General features: G+C 39.9%; 1 protein-coding gene across 2 annotated transcripts in view; it reads right to left on the reverse strand.

Moving 5' to 3' along the window:
• The window catches only part of PRKN (parkin RBR E3 ubiquitin protein ligase), an 890,155-nt gene that overhangs the window by 446,051 nt on the left and 423,962 nt on the right, over window positions 1–20,142 (reverse strand). For both annotated transcript variants that reach the window (XM_070733810.1, XM_070733812.1), the window contains one exon: window positions 19,941–20,024. In XM_070733810.1, the coding sequence (XP_070589911.1) occupies window positions 19,941–20,024 (84 nt within the window). The remainder of the gene's footprint in view (window positions 1–19,940; window positions 20,025–20,142) is intronic.

A 20,142-nucleotide genomic window follows, 5' to 3' on the forward strand; every position in this document is an offset into this window, starting at 1 on the left:
GCAATTCATGCAAATATTACATTTATCAGTTTTTGATATTTGCCATATAGCAATTGAATTCTACTTGCTATCCTTGTGAATGTGAGAATTTAAAAAGTGGACATGATTGATAAAGGTAAAAGTTCTCCTCGCATATATGTGCTAGTTGTTCCCAACTCTAGGGGCGGTGTTCATCTCTGTTTCAAAGCGGAAGAGCCAGCGCTGCCCAAAGACGTCTTCGTGGTTGTGTGGCCGGCATGACTAAACACCAAAGGCGCATGGAACTCTTTTACTTTTCCACCAAAGGTGATTCTTATTTTTCTACCTGCATTTTTTATATTCTTGCGAACTGCTAGGTTGGCAGAAGCTGGCAAAAGTAACAGGAGCTCACCCTGTTACGCTGCAGTAGGAATTCAAATTGATGAATTGTTGACTTTTTGATCGACAAACTCAATGTCTTAGCCACTGAGTCACTGCATCCTGATGATATTGGTTGTTAATTGCTGTTTTCATAATGTGTTGGATATTTGAAGATATAAATTGAATGAATAATAAATATGACTCTCTGGTCAGATTTCTGAACATATCCCTGCTGTTTATCTTGGTGAATTAGTTGATGTGGTGGTGAAGAGTTATGTAACAGAATACCCTACGAGACTAGACTTTCAATCCTGGGCCTAGAAAGCCTAGAACTAAGACGCCTTAAACAAGATCTAAGTATTGCCCACAAGATCATATGCTGCTAAGTCCTGCCTGTCGGCGACGACTTCAGCTTCAACCACAACAACACAAGAGCACACAACAGATTTAAACTTAATTTTAACCGCTCCAAACTTGACTGTAAAAAATATGACTTCACTCCTCCACTCGAAACAGAATACCTTACGAAAATAGACTAACTATCCTGGATCTTGAAAGCTTAGAACTGAGGCGCCTAAAAGACTATTGAAGTATTGCCCACAAGATCATATGCTGCAATGTCCTTCCTGTCAACGACTACTTCAGCTTCAACAGCAACAACACAAGAGCACGCAACAGATTCAAACTTAATTAATTGGGTATTGGATTTGTTATTAGGTATTGTTTTTATCTTGTTGTGAGCCGCCCCGAGTTTTCGGAGAGGGGCGGCATATAAATCCAATAAATCTAATCTAATTTAATCTTTTATATTAACCGCTCCAAACGTGACTGTAAAAAATATGACTTTAACAATCGAGTTGTCGAAGCGTGGAACTCATTGCCGGACTCAGTGGTGTCAGCCCCCAGCCCCCAACATTTCTCCCTAAGACTCTCCTCGATTGACCTCTCCAGGTTCTTAAGAGGCCAGTAAGGGGCGTACATAAGTGCACTGATGTGCCTATCGTCCCCTGTCCAATTGTCTTTCCTTATCTCATATCTCATATATTTTCTCTCCTTTCCTTCTACTTCTCTTCTTTGTTACTTTCTATCTTTATATATATTACTTAATGTCTATTCTCTTTCATATGTATTGTATATTGGACAAAGAATAAATAAAATAAATAAATAAATAAAAGTAACTGAGTTGTCAAAGTGTGGAACTCATTACTGGACTCCAAAGTGTCATCCCCAAACCCCCAACACTTTACCCTTGGACTATCCATGGCTGACCTATCCAGTAAGGGGCGAGTACAAGTGCACTAGAGTGCCTTCTATCCCCTGTCCTATTGCTCTCCTATATCTCCTATACCTTTCTTCTATTCCTAGATCTCTTCTTCTATTCTTTCATTGATATGTTCTATTCCTATAACTTCTCTTCTATTCTTTCTTAGATATATTTTACTATGAGTATATCCTCTATAACCTTTATCATGTATTTTACTATGTGTATACCCATTAAAACCCTTATTGTGTATTGGACAAAATCAATCAATAATAAATAAATAAATAAATAAATAAAATAACATACTTACAGATAATGGGACACAATCAGCTGATGACCTGAGTATTTGCTTTAGCTTGTAGCTGGGTCAGAAAGATTAAACTTTTTGCAAGTATCTTTAACATTTGGCAAATGATTTTGATTTTGTGGATCCCAGAGGGGGCATTGGTAGTCTTTAAGAAACACTACTCTATGGTTATGGGCCTACTCTATGGTTATGGGCCTACTGGGCCTACCGGAAGTCGGGAAATGGGCCATTTCTGGCCTCTAAAAGGCCTCCGGGGTGGGGGCAAGGGAAGCCGTTTTTCCTCCCCCCAGGCATTGAATTAGGGTGTGGGCACTCACGTGTATGCAATAGTGCATGTGTGTAGGCTTTCGGCACCTGAGGAAAAATAGGTTCACCATCAATGATATAGAGTCTCCTGCTTGAATAGGTGGTTGGACTAAAAGAATTTCAAGGACCCTTCCAGCTGTTATGTTTGTTTTATAAACCTATTTTCACAGTTCCGTTCACCAAATAGCATAATAAAGTACCATGAATAGCTTAGTTGTTGAGGCTTAGTGTAAGACAGAAGTAACTGATTTGAGTAAAGCCTCACCATTCAGAGTATACGAGCATCAAAAGTGATGCTTCCTATTCTCGTCTGTAACAAAACCTTTTGTACTTTGACATTAGAAAATAACGGAATAGAAATGTTTGCATGAAGTATTGATGGTTACTTGAAAAATTAATATGCCAGCAAACCTCAAAAAGTAGAGTACTCAAAACATCTATTTCAAATTTGATTAGAATTGTAGAAAACTTGATACATTTTTAATGAAAGGTGCATTTATTTATTTATTTATTGCACTAACCTGTCTTTTTTTCTTTTTGCTGGAGTGGAAGTGAATTTTATTTCTGCCAAAGTTTTGCTTCATCAGAAAGTACCATAATGCATTTTTCTTTCTAATTTTCTTAAATTGGTCAGAAATAATATTAATTTATTAATTTATACCCAGACAGAAACATACCCCAAAAATATTAGCAATTCTTTACATCAATCCAGAAGTGAAACTGCGATGCTAACCATTCCTTCCTTCCTTCCTACCTATCTATCATCTATCTATCTATCTATCTATCTATCTATCTATCTATCTATCTATCTATCTATCTATCTATCTATCTATTTGATTTTTATGCCGCCCTTCTCCTTAGACTCAGGGCGGCTTACAACATGTTAGCAATAGCACTTTTTAACAGAGCTAGGCTATTGCCCCCACAATCCAGGTCCTCATTTTACCCACCTCGGAAGGATGGAAGGCTGAGTCAACCTTGAGCCAGTGATGAGATTTGAACCGCTGACCTTCAGCTCTACAGTCAGCTTCAGTGGCCTGCAGTATAGCACTTTACCTGTTGCGCCACCCTATGCAACTTAGGATATCATAGTTATTCAATGGAAGACTGCCTGTTATGCAAACTTGTTTCTACAGCAGGGGTAGGTCCTAACTTACCTCGCTGCCAGCTTGCTTCCTCTCATGCTGCGTGGTCGCGCACATGCTCAGTTGCGAAAGATCCACTCCCCCCCAAAAAAGCCAAAACAAGAGGGCAACTGAAAACTCAGCTTCTGCACATGTGCAGAAGAAAAATAAACCTTGAAAAAATTCTCCCCAATCCCTCCATTCAATTTTTTTTTTTAAAAAAAATGGTGGCACCTGTGGGCCACCACTAACCAAACTAGTTCCATGATCTCATCATGACATCACCAGCAAGTTTTTAACAGGATTTTTTTTGAAGCAAATAAATTCATTGTTATATACAGTAGTAACTCATGTTATCACTTATTTTATAATTACATGGGAAATTTTCTCCGTCATTCATTTTTTGCAATCCTCTTGTAAAAACAAAATACTAGGGTCGCCCAAAAAGTAATGCACCACATTTTTTTTCTTCAGGATTTATAGAACACAATGAAGCTTACACACAAGAAAGAATGATGTTTCTTCTACGCTCCCTATTTTTTCACGTAATATCTCTCCTGTTCTATGGCCTTCCTCCAGCAAGACCCAAAGGTGTGCATGCCCTGTCAGTACCCCTCTTTGTTCTGGTCACAAAGCCATTTCTGTACTGTGCAAATGACCTCTTCCTCATCCTCAAAATGTCTTCCGCGAATGGCATCCTTTAATGGCCCAAACATTAACAATAATGTTCCCAACAGTTTCTTTCTCCACATGAGAAATTCAGTGATGACATGCTGCTTATAACGTACATCACTTAAAGATGCCACTGCTGCAGTTACACTATCTGTCTGAAGAAACACAAAATTTACACATGCACTCCTGACAATTCAAATAATATATATCTAAATTTTCGCATTCGTACCGTTACTGTAGGCTGAGAAGGAAAAAAATGTGATGCATTACTTTCTGGGCCACCCTCGTATAGTGTTTTCAAGCTTTCGACCTTACTGATGGAGGTAACAATATTTGGATAGCAGAGCTAATTTTAAAAAAGATCCCTTTAGAAACCTGAAAGGCGAGAATCATTCACTTCTTAAAAGTACTCTCTAGTATGAAAATTCAGTAGAGAGGTCATTGGCAAACAAACATTTCCTGAGTGTTCATTCGTCTAGTATGAAGCAGGAATACATTTCCAGTAGAATTCAGATAAAGAATAAAAATAAAAACTCCGATATTTTTAGAGCCGAGGTGATGCAGCAGGTAGAGTGCAGTACTGCAGGCCGCTAAAGCTGACTGTAGATCTGCAGGTCAGCGGTTCAAATCTCATCACTGGCTCAAGGTTGACTCAGCCTTCCATCCTTCCGAGGTGGGTAAAATGAGGACCCAGATTGTGGGGTCAATATGTTTGTTCTGTTAAAAAGTGATATTGTGAACATGTTGTAACCCACCCTGAGTGTAAGGAGGAGGGCGGCATAAAAAATTGATTGATTGATTGAATGAATGAATGAATGAATAAATAAATAAATAAATGTTATATTTCTAACTCACCAATTAAGAAAAGAAACAGAAGAACAGAACTTGAAAAGACCTTAGAGGCCTTCTAGTCTAAACCCCTGCCCAAGCAGGAGACCCTATACCAGTGGTGGCGAACCTTTTTTGGCTCCCGTGCCAAAAGAGTATGTGTGAGTGTGATAGTGTGTGCATGTGCGCCCACACCTATAATACAATTCCCTCCGCCTGCGCATGTGCACAAGCCCTGTACTGCCCCCCATGCCTCACTGAAGCCTCCGTTCTTCCGGTAGGCCTGTTGGGCCATTTTTCACTGTCCCCGGAGTTCATGAGATTAGATTAGATTTATTGGATTTATATGCCGCCCCTCTCCGCAGACTCGGGGCGGCTCACAACAATGGTGAAGAACAGTACATAGTAACAAATCTAATATTTAAAAACCTAGATTACAGTTTTAAATTAAAAAGTCCAAAAAAGAAACCCCAATATATAAAAAACAACACACAATCGATTCATACACAAAAACTACATGGGCAAGGGGGAGATGTTTCAATTCCCCCATGCCTGATGGCAGAGGTGGGTTTTAAGAAGCTTACAAAAGGCAAGGAGGGTGGGGGAAATCCTGATCTCTGGGGGGAGCTGGTTCCAGAGGGTCGGAACCACCACAGAGAAGGCTCTTCCCCTGGGTCCCGTCAAACGACATTGTTTAGTCGGCGGGACCCAAAGAAGGCCAACTCTGTGGGACCTAACCAGTCGCTTGGATTCGTGCGGCAGAAGGCGGTCTTGCAGATATCCTGGCTTTCCTAAAACCAGGAGAGAGCGAAAACAGCTGAAAAGAAGGCTGAAAATCGGCTGACCAGTGCACACATGCATGCTGGAGCTGACATAGGGCAATGCCTCGCGTGCTCTCAGTTATGGCTCCACATGCCACCTGTGGCTCCCATGCCATAGGTTCGCCATCACTTCCCTGTACCATTTCAACAAATTGCTGTCCCATCTCTTCTTTAAAATCTCCAGTGTTGGAGCACCCACAACTTCTGGAGACAAATTGTCCCATTTATCAATTGTTCTGTCAAAGAAAGGCTACAACCAGTAAGCTCTCAAACTTCCTATGTAAGCTGATGACAAGGGAGATTTAGCACCCTTGTCCTTCTTTGGCAATGAGCTAGTTTTTTCACCTGGGTAGGAAAAAAGAGAGTACATTGTGTCATGATTCGCAGAAATACCTCCTTTATCAGTTTGACATATTTTCATGTCTGATGGAGAACAGGAAACTTAACCCCACACCTCAAAAACTATATAAGAAAATATGTAACTTGCAACTGCCCTGTGTTTTTATGCTGAAATGAAGAGGGAAAACCAGTCTCCTCCAGATCCAGTATAAAAATGGCCATGCTGTTTGGAATAGATGGGCAAGCCACACTTCTAATAAATGATTAAACATTTCACTTTCAAAGATATTCAATGATCAACCCGCTCCGGGTTCTCGGAGAGGGGCGGCATACAAGTCTAATTAATAATAATAATAATAATAATAATAATAATAATAATAATAATAATAATAGTAATAATAGTAGTAGTAGTAGTAGTAGCAGTAGTAGTAGTAGTAGTAGTAGTAGTAGTAGTAATACAAGAATAAGGCAGCAATCCAATAAATAGTCCAAAAGTAAACAAAAACCCATCTAACAATTATTTTTAAAAACAATAACAACAGCATTCACTCCTTTATAATTGTGAAGAGACATCAAATTTCAGGATAGTAATAAACAGGACAGCCAGGGTTTGTCTAAGTTTCTACAACGGTGATGGCAAACCCTTTTTGGCTTCGGTGCCAAAAGGGTTTGCGCACTCATGATAGCGTGTATGCGCGTGCCCACACCCATAATGCAATGCTCTCCGGCCATGTGCATTCACACAACCCCCGCACTTCCCCCCTGTACATCCTCATAACCCCTCCTGCCCCCCTGTGTGCGCGCACAGGTCTAACTTCAGATTTCCAGTTGGCCCGTTGGCCCATTTTTCACTATCCTCAGGCTTCCTGAAGCCTGGGGAGAGGGAAAACAGCCAAAAATCAGCTGGCCAGCACGCACATGTGTGCTGCAGCTGTCATGGGGCAATGCCTCACGTGCCTTCAGATATGGCTCCATATGCCACCATCACTGTTCTAGAAGATCATGGGAAGAGAGGCAGAGTCCTGAAATATGCATTGTAGTAGACAAGTCCCGAGGTGACCAGGATAGAAGTGACTGACTGAAGGGTCCCCCACTCTAGGGTACTATTGGTACATCAGATGGAACTTTGCAAATATCTTAAAGGCCACAGCTGCCACTTGCTCCTTGAGTAGGAACTATGAATCAACATGATTCCTATTCTGACTGAGGAAGTGAAACCCCAATCCAGAAGTGAAGATGGAACGGCAGTTTCAATAATCACAGCTACTCTAACTTGGTCAGATTGAGTCAGAGCTGATTTCTCCCTCATCCATACAGCCTCCAAGGATTGGGACAAGACTTTGATAGGTTTGATTGATTGTCGGGGTGGTGGTGGTTGGGTAGGCTCAAATCTCTTAATTCAATACCTGGAGGTTATGTAATCATGGATGAGAAGTAAAATTGAGGTGGAATTTACAATCTCTTCTCCATCAGTGCTACCTATAAGGAAGGTACAATTTCTTTCATTCATTCATTTTTCAAATTAGAAACTTTCATATTTTTGCTGTCCCAATTTGTTCCTGATATCTGAAGAATATTAAATATTCACTTTGACTAAACAGATTGTTAGCTACCTCTATGAGCAAGGATGATTAAATGGTATGAAATGTTTTGCCTTTCATAACAACGCCACAACACTTTAGGCATTACATTCAACTTTGATCAAGACTACTGTCAATCACAAGTTAGAACCACATGCTATTTCAGTTTTTGTAAGAATGTTTGAAGATAAATGCATTCTGCAACAAATACGAGTATAGTTTTTCTTGTGCCAATGCATTATGACACCAACAACTCCCAGAGTATTCATTCACACACTGTATTTTAAATGCTAGAAGATAAATTGCAGATTGACCGAATATGCTCCCAAGTCTCTAAAATCATACATTTATTTATTTATTTAAGTCTATATGCCGCCGTACTCCCAGAGGACTTACAGATCATTGGTATAATACAGTGTTTCCCAACCTTGGCAACTTGAAGATATTTGGACTTCAACTCCCAGAATTCCCCAGCCAGTATTTGCTGGCTGGGGAATTCTGGGAGTTGAAGTCCAAATATCTTGAAATTGCCAAGGTTGGGGAACACTGGTATAATAGACTGGATAGCAGTGGGTTGTTGTTGTTATTTAGCCCCAGTACAAAATTTTAAGCCCTCACAAATCACATAAAGAAACCTTGAAGTAGTATAAAGTGGGAAACATTCCAGGGAGCTTCCAGGGATCTTTTCAAGCTCCACAGCCAGAGATATCAATGGCCTCAATAGCACTGTAACAGTAAGGATAAGTTATTTTTCCTTATTTATCTGTCTTATACTCTTGCTGACCACCTTTTCTACAGATTTTCCTTGAAACATTGATAGAGAACAGGTGTCCTAGTTTAGACATCCTGCACATATCAAACCAATTCTTAGCTGTATTTTCTTTATACAAGCATTTCAGCAGTGAAGAAAATAAGGAGACAGATTCTGTTTTCTAGCTATTTTCCACTCCTCACTAACCAGTGAACCATATCCCCTAACATTCCAAGGTCTTGTGATTATAGAACAGGAGATCACTTTGAGCTCAGATATTTCAAATTAACACAGGGAGTGAGGAATGTTGCTGGCCTTACCTCTTACTTGTACTGCAAGGCAAGAGCCTGGCCTACCTGATCTTCATCCCACCTTCATATAAAATTTATTAATTGGACTTATATGCCGTCATTCTCTGAGGACTCAGGGTGGCATATAAGTCCAATGGAATATAAGTCCTGGAACATTGTTTTTATCACTGTTGTGAGCTGCCCTGAGTCTGTGGAGAGGGGCAGCATACAAATCTAATAAATACAAATACAAATACAAATGTACAATCAAATTCATTAAGTGGTATGGTATTTGATGTGTGATATCATTTGAAATGTTGTCCAGTTGCAGGCTGGATCTTTATAATAGTGATTCAGAACCTGCTATGAAGGAGAAGCAGTATATGTGAAAAAGGATTATTAAAAATATATAAACAAATTCTAGAAAATTTAAATTTATTAAAATGAATAAATGACATATTGAAATTTAATGGATAAGTTTTTAATCTTATTGATTTCAATTATCTTAACCACAATGTTGAAGTAGATATTATATTATAATAGTATATTAAGAAATGTTATGAATAAGTTTTTAGTCTTATTAATTGATTTTAACTATCTTAATCACAATGTTAAAATGGAAATACTGAAGTAGATGTTATATTATAGTAGTATATTAAGAATTATCTTTCTGCATTGATCTGAATCACAATTAGCCTTCTTTTTTGTATTAGCAAGACTTCTATGCTTTTATATATATATATATATATATTTTTCTTAAGTCGGATCACCCTGGTATATTTAAGGAACGTCACAGCTCCTTTTTGCCTCTAGGCCCAACCCAGGACCACTACAAGGCAGTTAATATATTTATAGCCGACAACTATATTCTGAAAACATTTTAACATATATATATATATATATATATATATATATATATATATATATATATATATATGTCACATGTTTTTTTGCTGAATTTGAAAATTAAGGGAGACTAGGATAGATCTATTTCGGCCTTATTTTGGCCTCATCAGCTAGCCATACCCACTGGGACTTGAACCTGCAACCTTTGCCTTGTAAGGCAGAGAATTATCCTCTAGGCTACAGTATCCAATATATATATATATATATATACCTCAAGATACGAACCCCTCGTCTTACGAACAACCCAAACTTCTTACGAACTCTTCTTGCCTCTTCTTACGAACTTTTTTCGTCTTACGAACGCCAAACCCGAACTTCCGGGTTCCGCATTCCGAAGGCTGCTGGGAAGCCCCACAGCCCGGCTGTCACCTTTTAAAACAGCCGGGGGGCTTCCCAGCAGCCTCCCGAAGCCGAAGCCGGAAGTTCGGGTTTGGCGTTCGGCTTCGGGAGGCTGCTGGGAAGCCACCCGGCTGTTTTAAAAGGTGACAGCCGGGCGGCGGGGCTTCTCAGCAGCGGCGGCGGCAGGTTGGTAAGACGGAAAACGTTCGGGAGGCCGCTTTGGGTTTTTGGCTGGGAGGGAGGGCAGGAGGTCCGACGCTGGGGGAGGGAGTCAGGAAGGTCCTCCTGCACCCCCCCTCAGTGAAAAACACAAAGACGGTCTGCCGCCGCATGACAGGCAGGGCGGAGCAGCGTGGAGCAAAGGGAGTCTGAAACCGCCAGCGGCTTCAGCTTCCCATTGCTCCGCAGGCGGTGGCAGACCGCCTTTGTATTTTTGGCTGGGGGGGAAGAAGGAGGCGCAGGATCGGGCTGGCGGCGGGCGCGGGGAGAGGCAGCAGGTCTGCATCCTGGGCGGGCAGCGGCTGGGCGCGGCGGCGAGGGTGCGTCCGACTTGGGGCTGGCGGCGCCCGACGCAGCGGGGAACATCAGCATGGGAGGCAGGAGAGGACCAGGCAACCGGAGCAGCGTCGCCGCTGCTCCCAGCTTGGCTTCCCTGGCCGCCACAGGCAATGCGCGCTGCAATCTTCCAGGCCGGCCAGGCTCAGCAGATCAAGCCCGGACCCTTTTGGTCGAGCCTCCCGGGCCAGGCGGCTGCCTTCCGTCACTGATAATAATTATGATTTTGGAATTTGGAAATTTGGAAACCAGCCTTAAACAAAAAACACTTCATAAAAATCACCATGTCAATCCTTCTAATAATTATGATTACACCAACCAATCAGATCACTAAAACATAATCACCCAATCTATTTGCTACATTCAAACCAAATCTCCACCCCCACACTATATACTAGGAAGAAATGACAGTTGCAAACATTCCATTTTACAACAGCACGAAGCTTGGAAACTTCAGCCTGATGATGGTGAATGTGATTTCACCGAAACGTCGCATAAACATGCAAAATATTACACAGGGCAAAACCCGAACTCAGAACAATCTACATATATATACACACACACACACACACACACACACACACACACACATATGAGAAGCAGTATATTTTCTTTTGCTGGTAGCACAAAATCCAGTGCATAAATGCCTCGTGGCAACAATGCTCGCGTGTGTCTTTATTCTCATTCACATTGGAAAGTAAACAACTGCATGGACAAAACTCCAACAGATCATATCAGTTGCTCTTGTACTGTAATATTATTTACAAGGTCTGTATGTGGATGGGGAGGAAGTTATATGCTGCTTTTCTAGCAATTGCTGCTGTAGTCCCCAACTTTTGATTTTTTTTTGCTTAACCACCATTTCTGGCTCTGCTTCATTGGGGACGAAATAAAAAAAAATGACTAAGGCTGGATATTAAGTGATATTAGACCACTATTAGAGAAAAAAACCTTATCCATTATATAAAAGAACTCCTTTTTAAAGCGCTTAGTAGAGACCTCTTTGGTCAGAAACACTTGGGAAATTCTGGGATTAATAATTAAGTAATTCAGATGTACCTAGTTAAACAATAACAAGATCAAGAACGTGTTTGGATAATAATGTGATTCACATGCTATTCGGCGTGTAACATTTCCTCACTTATCTGAACCCCGTGTCTAATACTTTACTGCTGCAAGTGGATAAATCTCTTAGCTAGATTTATCCTTTGGTGCATCCCAGTGAGTTGATGAGTCCCCTGCGGTTGAATTACTTCAGAGTGATTCTCAAGCAAGGCCTGGTTCTTCCTTTTTGCTTACCTTCTCAAAGACTTGATTCTGTTAGACTCTCAATGATCCTTTCATGCCATTCACAACCTGGCTAAGGAAAAGAGACTGCTTAATTGCCTGGTGCTTAAAAATGAAATAGGGAACCTTCACTTGCTTCACAATCGCTCACTTCACAAACCCTAAGACACTGCTCTCTACGTGACAATGCCTTTAATAATAATTTTCCATTATAAGCTTTATAGTTTTAAAATTAGAGCAGGTATATTTTCCCCCAGTGAGAAATATTCTTGCCAACATGAAAGAGTAAGAAAAAATATATTCATAAAGTTCTGGTAGAAATAAAACTGGCTGTAGAAAATTTACTTTGGAAGATACATGCATTTTAGCTATAAGATACATCACTGTAGCCATAATTGCCAAAGGGAGGAAAGTTGTTTGATTCTACTTAAGTTCTTACAGTCTTGTAGCACAAATCATATCTCAGTCCCAAATCATGCCTACTTATATATATATCCTATTAATTTAGACCACACATGCAAAGGACAGCATGCTTAATCAGAATTATATATTGTTTCATATTAGGTGTTGTATTTGTGACCTCATATAGTCATATTCAGTAAAAGAAGCCATTTTATTTTAAAAGTATTAACTTTCCTGCAGAGCTATGCTTCTTTGAGTCTGCTCAACAGTGAATTAAAAATGAGAAGAACCATCCTCCAGCTTTTCCATATAGATGCATTGATAATTTGTATATGTGTAGGCATGTTCTGTCTCACACTGCATGATATGCAGTCATGCCATTATATGTAAAGGAGGGTAAAAATAGACATAGCTCTTAGACGTATATACCACTTCCCAGTGTTTTACAGCACTCTCCAAGTGGTTTATCAGAGTCAGTAAATTGCCCCCAATAATCTGGGTCCTCATTTTATTGACCTTGGACGAGTGAGTCAACTTTGAGCCAATGAGATTTGTACTGCCAAATTGCTGGAAATCAGCAATCAGCAGAATTAGCCTGCAATACTGCATCCTAACCACTGCACCATGTAAGCAGAAAGCTAGGAATATGTCAAAAGAATATTTATGTTTCTAATGAAGTATCTACTCTTTTTATTGGCATGTCAGTATAATTCACTAGGTTTTTGCAATTCCCAGTTCAATAGAAACATAGAAGTCTGACGGCAGAAAAAGACCTCATGGTCCATCTAGTCTGCCCTTATACTATTTTCTGTATTTTATCTTAGGATGGATATATGTTTATCCCAGGCATGTTTAACCCTGCTGTTCTGTTCGAAAAAACTTCCTAATGTTATGTTCGGGTCACATACGACCCGGACCAAAAACTCTTCATTTGAAGTGCTTATGTTTGGTCAATTTGAAAACTTTTTTCACTTGGAAAGTAGTCTGAACATTTCTGCACACAATGATATGAAAATTGAAATGAAAAAAGTAAATCTTATTGGTTTATTTTACGGATATATTGCATGCCCCCCCCCCGTTTTTGTGATTTTTTTCAATTTATGGATAGTTTTGCTTGCAAAATCCATTCTATTTTATTAAAGTTGGTGTGGGATTGGTAGCTTGAACATTTCTGAACATAATGATATGAAAATTGAACTGGAAAAATTGATGCATATTGGTTTATTTTGTTGATGAAATGCATGCCCCTCCATTTTTTTGAAATAGTCTTCACTTTATGGATAGTTTTGCTAGCAAAATCCATTCTATTTTACTAAAGTTGGTGTGGGATTGGTAGCTTGAACATTTCTGAACATAATGATATGAAAATTGAACTGGAAAAATTGAAAAAATTGAACTGGAAAAATTGAAAAAAATTCACAAAAACGGGGGGGGGGCATGCATTATATCCACGAAATAAACCAATAAGATTTACTTTTTTCATTTCAATTTTCATATCATTGTGTGCAGAAATGTTCAAACCTGTTTCCAGGTGAAAAAAGCTTTCAAAAAGACCAAATATAAGTACCTAAAATGATCAATTTGCAGTCCGGGTCAAATAGACCCGGGAACATAACATTAGGGAGTTTTTTTTTTCAGCAAGAAAGAAACCCCCCACCCCCCAAAAAAAATTCTCATAGAGAGAACCCCTGAAATGATGAAAACTCATGGAATTTCAAGTTTCAGATATGCAGGGAAAATGTTTTACAGGGACTCAAACTTGGTTTCGGGTCACATACGACCCGAACAGAACAGCAGGGTTAAATTCAGATACTGTGGATTTATCTACCACGTCTGCTGGAAGTTTGTTCCAAGGATCTACTACTCTTTCAGTAAAATAATATTTTCTCACGTTGCTTTTGATCTTTCCCCCAACTAACTTCAGATTGTGTCCCCTTGTTCTTGTGTTCACTTTCCTATTAAAAACACTTCCCTCCTGGACCTTATTTAACCCTTTAATATATTTAAATGTTTCAATCATGTCCCCCCTGTTCCTTCTGTCCTCCAGACTATACAGATTGAGTTCATTAAGTCTTTCCTGATACGTTTTATGCTTAAGACCTTCCACCATTCTTGTAGCCCGTCTTTGGACCTGTTCAATTTTGTCAATATCTTTTTGTAGGTGAGGTCTCCAGAACTGAACACAGTATTCCAAATGTGGTCTCACCAGCATTCTATATAGCGGGATCATAATCTCCCTCTTCCTGCTTGTTATACCTCTAGCTATGCAGCCAAGCATCCTACTTGCTTTCCCTACCGCCTGACTGCACTGTTCACCCATTTTGAGGCTGTCAGAAATCACTACCCCTAAATCCTTTTCTTCTGAAGTATTTGCTAACACAGAACTGCCAATACAATACTCAGATTGAGGATTCCTTTTCCCCAAGTGCATTATTTTACATTTGGAAACATTAAACTGCAGTTTCCATTGCTTTGACTGTAGCACACCAGTGTAGCACACCAGTGCTTCAATGTAGCACACCAGTGCTTAAACAACAGCCTATCCATTTTACTGCCTTAATTCCAGGGTAGCCTTTTCTTGTTTTGTGAATTACATCTCATCTGTATGATTTCCCTGATATGTTACAGATTCTATATAAAGAAAAGCAAGGACACAGCTCGGGTTTCTGAAAATCTAAAACAAAGATCCAGTCTTTGCAGTTGTTTTGCAATGGAATATATGACTGAGATGGATGTCTAGCTAGCTGCCCTTGCTTTTAAAGCTTTGTAAGTGTGAAGATGAATGTCGGGGCAACAGCTGATGGCTATCACAAGCAGTCAAAGGGATGTAGAACCCTTTCTAATTGGTTGTCTCTCTGTCAAAGAGTTCGTTGGTAGGACTTCAGTCTTTTTTAAAAAAAGATGACAGACAAATGATCCCAGGATACAGAAATCGATTTAAGTATGGCAAGAAAAATGATCAACCAATCACAATTTGTCACAAATTGCAGCCTCGTATAGTGCGTCTACAATTCTATACCAAACCAATGTCAGAACAATAGAGCTCAATCCGGAGCTCTATTATCAGCTGCAGAGGCCTTTCCTAAAGGCCTCTCTAATCAATAACAAAGTTCTGGATCGATCCGAAGCTCTATTATCAGCTTGCAGAGGCCTTCCAAATGCCTTGTTTTCTTTGCAGGGGGAAAAAGTTCCAGAGAAAATATGCCAGAGTCGTTGCAGCTCGATTTTTAGATCTTCATATTTCACTAATTTCTCTAGCTGCTTCTCCTCAATTCTGCTGTCCCCTGGGATTGCGATGTCGATGATCCATACTTTCTTTTTCTCCACAATCAGGATGTCTGGTGTGTTATGCTTCCGAATTCGGTCAGTCTGAAGTCAGAAGTCCCACAGTAGTTTTGCTTGCTCATTTTCGACCACTTTTTTGGGCTTATGATCCCACCAGGATCATCATCATCATCATCATCATCATCATTATTATTATTATTATTATTATTATTATTATTATTATTATTATACAGGTAGTGTGGCACGCCATTGTTTTATCACCAACTTCTACACCAGCTTGACAGAATGTATGTAAGGGCAGAGCTTGCTTTGTGATGTTCCATACCCCATCTTGCACATTTTGTCCTCAACCCCACCCTGCCTGGATGTCACTGGCTAAAAGATATTTCAAAAACTTTACCAGGACAAGAATCCAGATGAAGATATTAACTGCTATGATTAACCTTCTGAAAACATTTAGACATAATTACACATCCACAAACCCACACTCTCTCTTACTAAGTTCATATAGAGTGGAAATGTCCAGACTAATGTTGAGATTAAAACATTACACTATTACATATTTGTTGATGCTGACCTACAGTGATGATATAAAGCTACCATTATTACGTGAATTATGGCTTTGCATTATGTAGAAACTCAGTCATTGTTGCTTATTCAATAAAAGTAAAAGAAATCATTGTTAAGCGTGGAATATGGACTCCATTATTATATGGATAAATTGGGCTCCACATGCATTGCGCAGAAAGAAATATGCATGTGTTTCTGAATGACTGATGTTTATTCAAATTGCAAGCTGAATCGTGCTGCCACTCAAAAGAAAATTGAAAAAAAAAAGCTTTAGGAAAAAAAACCTGATCACATCTGTAATGGTTAAATCTATACAATTTAATGGGGAAGCCAAATCCTAAAGTCAAGCTCTAATCACGTTTTCTATTTTAAGATTGCAATCTAAATATTTACTAGTGTCCTCAATGACATTTTACATTACCGCACAAGCAGATTTTATAAACTATACTACCATTATAGTTAAAATCCTAAGGGATAAAAGTATCACATGTTCAGGAGATTATAGCAATTGGATTCTGGTTATCAGAACATTGTAAGGTTATTCCCAGGACAGAGAAATATCCAGATGAATTTGTACTTCTAATCATAGATTAGATTTGGGATTACATGCCGTAATCAAGGATTATCTTGAGCAGGTTTTCCTCCAAGAAAACCTGAAAAGCTATGAGGAAAGATGCTGGCAAATTAACTAGCCTTATCCTCAATATCAGCTAGAATTCTGACTATGTCCTGGAAGAAAGTAAAGGAGAAAAGTATTTAACCCTCAATCAGCCTGGATGCTGTTTTTATATCCTGTTAGAATACTACACATTCTATCAACCATGATGATTTAAAATTGATTTCCCAAAAATTTCCAATTGGAAATTGATTTTTGTTTACTTTAATAATGTATATTCTGTAAAATAATCAATAAAATAATAATTATAAACATAATTAGGGACAGGCATATATTACAATATCTGAAAGTCTGTTGAGAATATATTTTTTTGGTGTGGTGCCTTGAAGAAATTTCTTATTTTTCTATTATCTTTTCTGAAGTGAAATAAACATAGCTAAAGGTAAGATAAAACACACAATAATTTCTATATATGGAAAAAGCTTTTGAAACCCTTATTAGGTTTAGTATGATAGGCAAAGATTATTAATTGTATTTGGAAAATAGATGACTGATCTAATTGTGTGATGTGAGGACATAATACTCTGCAAAGCAATTTGGAACAATATTAAAATGCAACTACTTTTCAAGTTATTTTAACTATTACTTCTCCCATCTTGAGTGATAATATACAGAGAGGGAATCATGTTCAGAATTCATAGTGGCTTGATATTTATTTCAGTTTTTCACAGGTTTCAAATCCCAAAAATATATTTGCTGAAATCAGCAGAGATAACTTTGACAAATACAGTGGTACCTCTACCTAAGAACGCCTTTACTTAAGAACTTTTCTAGATAAGAACCAGGTGTTCAATATTTTTTGCCTCTTCTCAAGAACCATTTTTTACTTAAGAACCCGAGCCCAGAAAAATTTCCCAGGAAATTTGAGAGCGATTGAGAATGGTTGAGACAACCATTCATTCATTCATTCATCTCTCCTAATGGGTTTTTATGCATTATTTGCTTTTATATTGATTCCTATGGAAAAAATTGCTTCTACTTACAAACATTTTTACTTAAGAACCTGGTCACGGAACGAATTAAGTTCTTAAGTAGAGGACCTAAATGCCATAGTAGAAAAAAGCAGGGGTATATATGTAGTGAATACATTTGGAGCCAACACAGTTTATTGCGCAACAACTCTTGAAAATTAGTTGGAAATGTGCTTAATTCTACAACTGATTCTCTCAAGATCCTTGAAAACCAATAAGAATGGCTTATGTGCAAGTCTGGAAAATGGAATTTTCCTTAGCCAGTCTGCTTACCAATGAGAGTGTAAGTGTGTCTGTGTGTCTCTGTGTGTGAACTTTCCTTTAGCCACCAGCCTCATCAGTAGCAAGATGACTTTTTGCCTTAAATTCAGACTCATTGTAAATATCAGTGGTACTCATACTTGTTCTTACTCTGCAATTATTTGGATCCGTTTTGACCTGGCAAACTTATTTTTCCAGATCATTTTGGTTCAGTCTTTTAAGGGGAATACTGAAACAGATTGACATGTCCATATGACCTTCTTTTATGCTCTCTTGTCCTCACTACAAGGTAATGATTCATGAATATTCCTGCTACAATATGTTCCTTTAATCCAGGGGTTCCTAACCAGGGATGTGAGATGATATTCCAGGGGTTGTAAAAACTTGCGTTTAGAAGTTTCAAAATTATAGTGTATAACATGTAACTATATGCATATAATTATTTGCTTTTGTAAGGGGTGCAAGAATATATCAGAAACATTCTAAGTGATGCAAACCTATGGCATGGGTGCCACAGGTGGCATGTGGAGCCATATCTGATGGCACACGAGCCATTGCCCTAGCTCAGCTTCAATGTGCATGTGTGTGCTAGCCAGCTGATTTTTGGCTCACACAGAGGCTCTGGGAGGGCGATTTTGGCTTCCAGAGACCCTCTTGGTTGATCAGAAGAACGTTTTTACCCTCCCCTGGCTCCAGGAAAACGTTTGGAGCCTGGGGAGGGGAGAACACAAGCCTACTAGGCCCACCAGAAGTTGGGAAACAGGCTGTTTCTGGTCTCTAAAGAACCACCAGGGGGCGCAGGAAGCTGTTTTCACACTCCCCAGGCATGGACACTCAAGCATGCGCAATAATGCGCATATATGCTTTTTAAGCACCCAAGGAAAAAAGTTTCACCATCACTGGTGTGGGGTATAGAAAAGGTTGGGAACCTCTGCTTTAATTCAGTGACCATTCTGGTAAAATAGATACATTCTTGAGTCCTTCTGATTCATGGTACTTTTTGATGGCCACTATAGGTTAATGAGAGGCACTTAGATGTAGTGGTTAAGGTTTCAGGCTAGAAAACAGGTACAGTGATCCCTCGATTTTCGCGATCTCGATCTTCGCGAAACGCTATATCGCGATTTTTCAACAAATAATACCATCTCGATCTTCGCGAAATGCTATATCGCGATTTTTCAGAAAATATTAATTAAAAAATACTCCACTCTTCTCTCTCTCTCTTTCTTCCTCTCTCTCACTCTCTTCCTTCCTTTCTCATCTCTTTCTTTCTTTCCTTCTCTCTCTCTCTCTATCTCTCCCCCTCTTGCTCTCCCTCTTTTTCTCACTTTCCCTCTCTCGTGCACCGAGTGGCAGGCAGGTGGGCAGGCAGGCGGCGGACAAGCGGCGGGCGGACAAGCGGCGGGCGGACAAGCAGCGGGCGGACAAGCGGCGGGCGGACAAGCGGCGGGCGGACAAGCGGCGGGCGGGCAAGCGGCGGGCGGGCAAGCGGCGGGTGGGCAAGTGGCGGGCGGACAAGCGGCGGGCGGACAAGTGGTGGGCGGACAAGCGGCGGGCGGACAAGCGGTGGGCGGACAAGCGGCGGGCGCGGCAGCAGCGAGGAGCCGAAGATCGGGGTTTCCCCTTTGCGTGGGCGGCGGGGAAACCCGGATCTTCGGCTCCTCGCTGCTGCGGCGCTGCTGAGCAGATCAGCTGCTGGGCGGCGGAAGGAACCTTCCCTGGGCCAGGTGCGGAAGTAAAAACACCATCTGCGCATGCGCGGCCATGGAAAAAAGGGCGCGCATGCGCAGATGGTGTTTTTACTTCCGCACCACTATATTGCGAAAAATCGAGTATCACGAGGGGTCTTGGAACGTAACCCTCGCGATACTCGAGGGATCACTGTATATTGAATTTTAAGGACCAAACTTGGCTGCATAACCTTGGGCCAGTTACTTTCTTTCTGCCCTAGGAAAGTGGCAATGGCAAATCACTTCAAAAAAGCCTTGCCAAGACAATTGAAGGAATTTTTCCAGGCAATGTCTGAAAATAAGATAAGATTGAATAGAAGGGGAAAAAATAGTCTCTTACCGCTATTTCTCCACTGCAGCTTTGGAAATGACAAATACCACTGATGCTGTTTGGAATCAAAACATCTTCCCAGCAAGATGGATCCTTTGAAAAAGAGAAATGGAGAATAAAATCAAAACTCAAGGGTACAAAAATAGTTGACCTTTCTTTTAGAACTTACTGAAAAGGCAGAAGGAAAATAAAGGAACAAACCAGATGCTTT

The sequence above is a fragment of the Erythrolamprus reginae genome, chromosome 1 (genome assembly GCF_031021105.1).
Source record: "Erythrolamprus reginae isolate rEryReg1 chromosome 1, rEryReg1.hap1, whole genome shotgun sequence".
Lineage (NCBI taxonomy): Eukaryota > Metazoa > Chordata > Lepidosauria > Squamata > Dipsadidae > Erythrolamprus > Erythrolamprus reginae.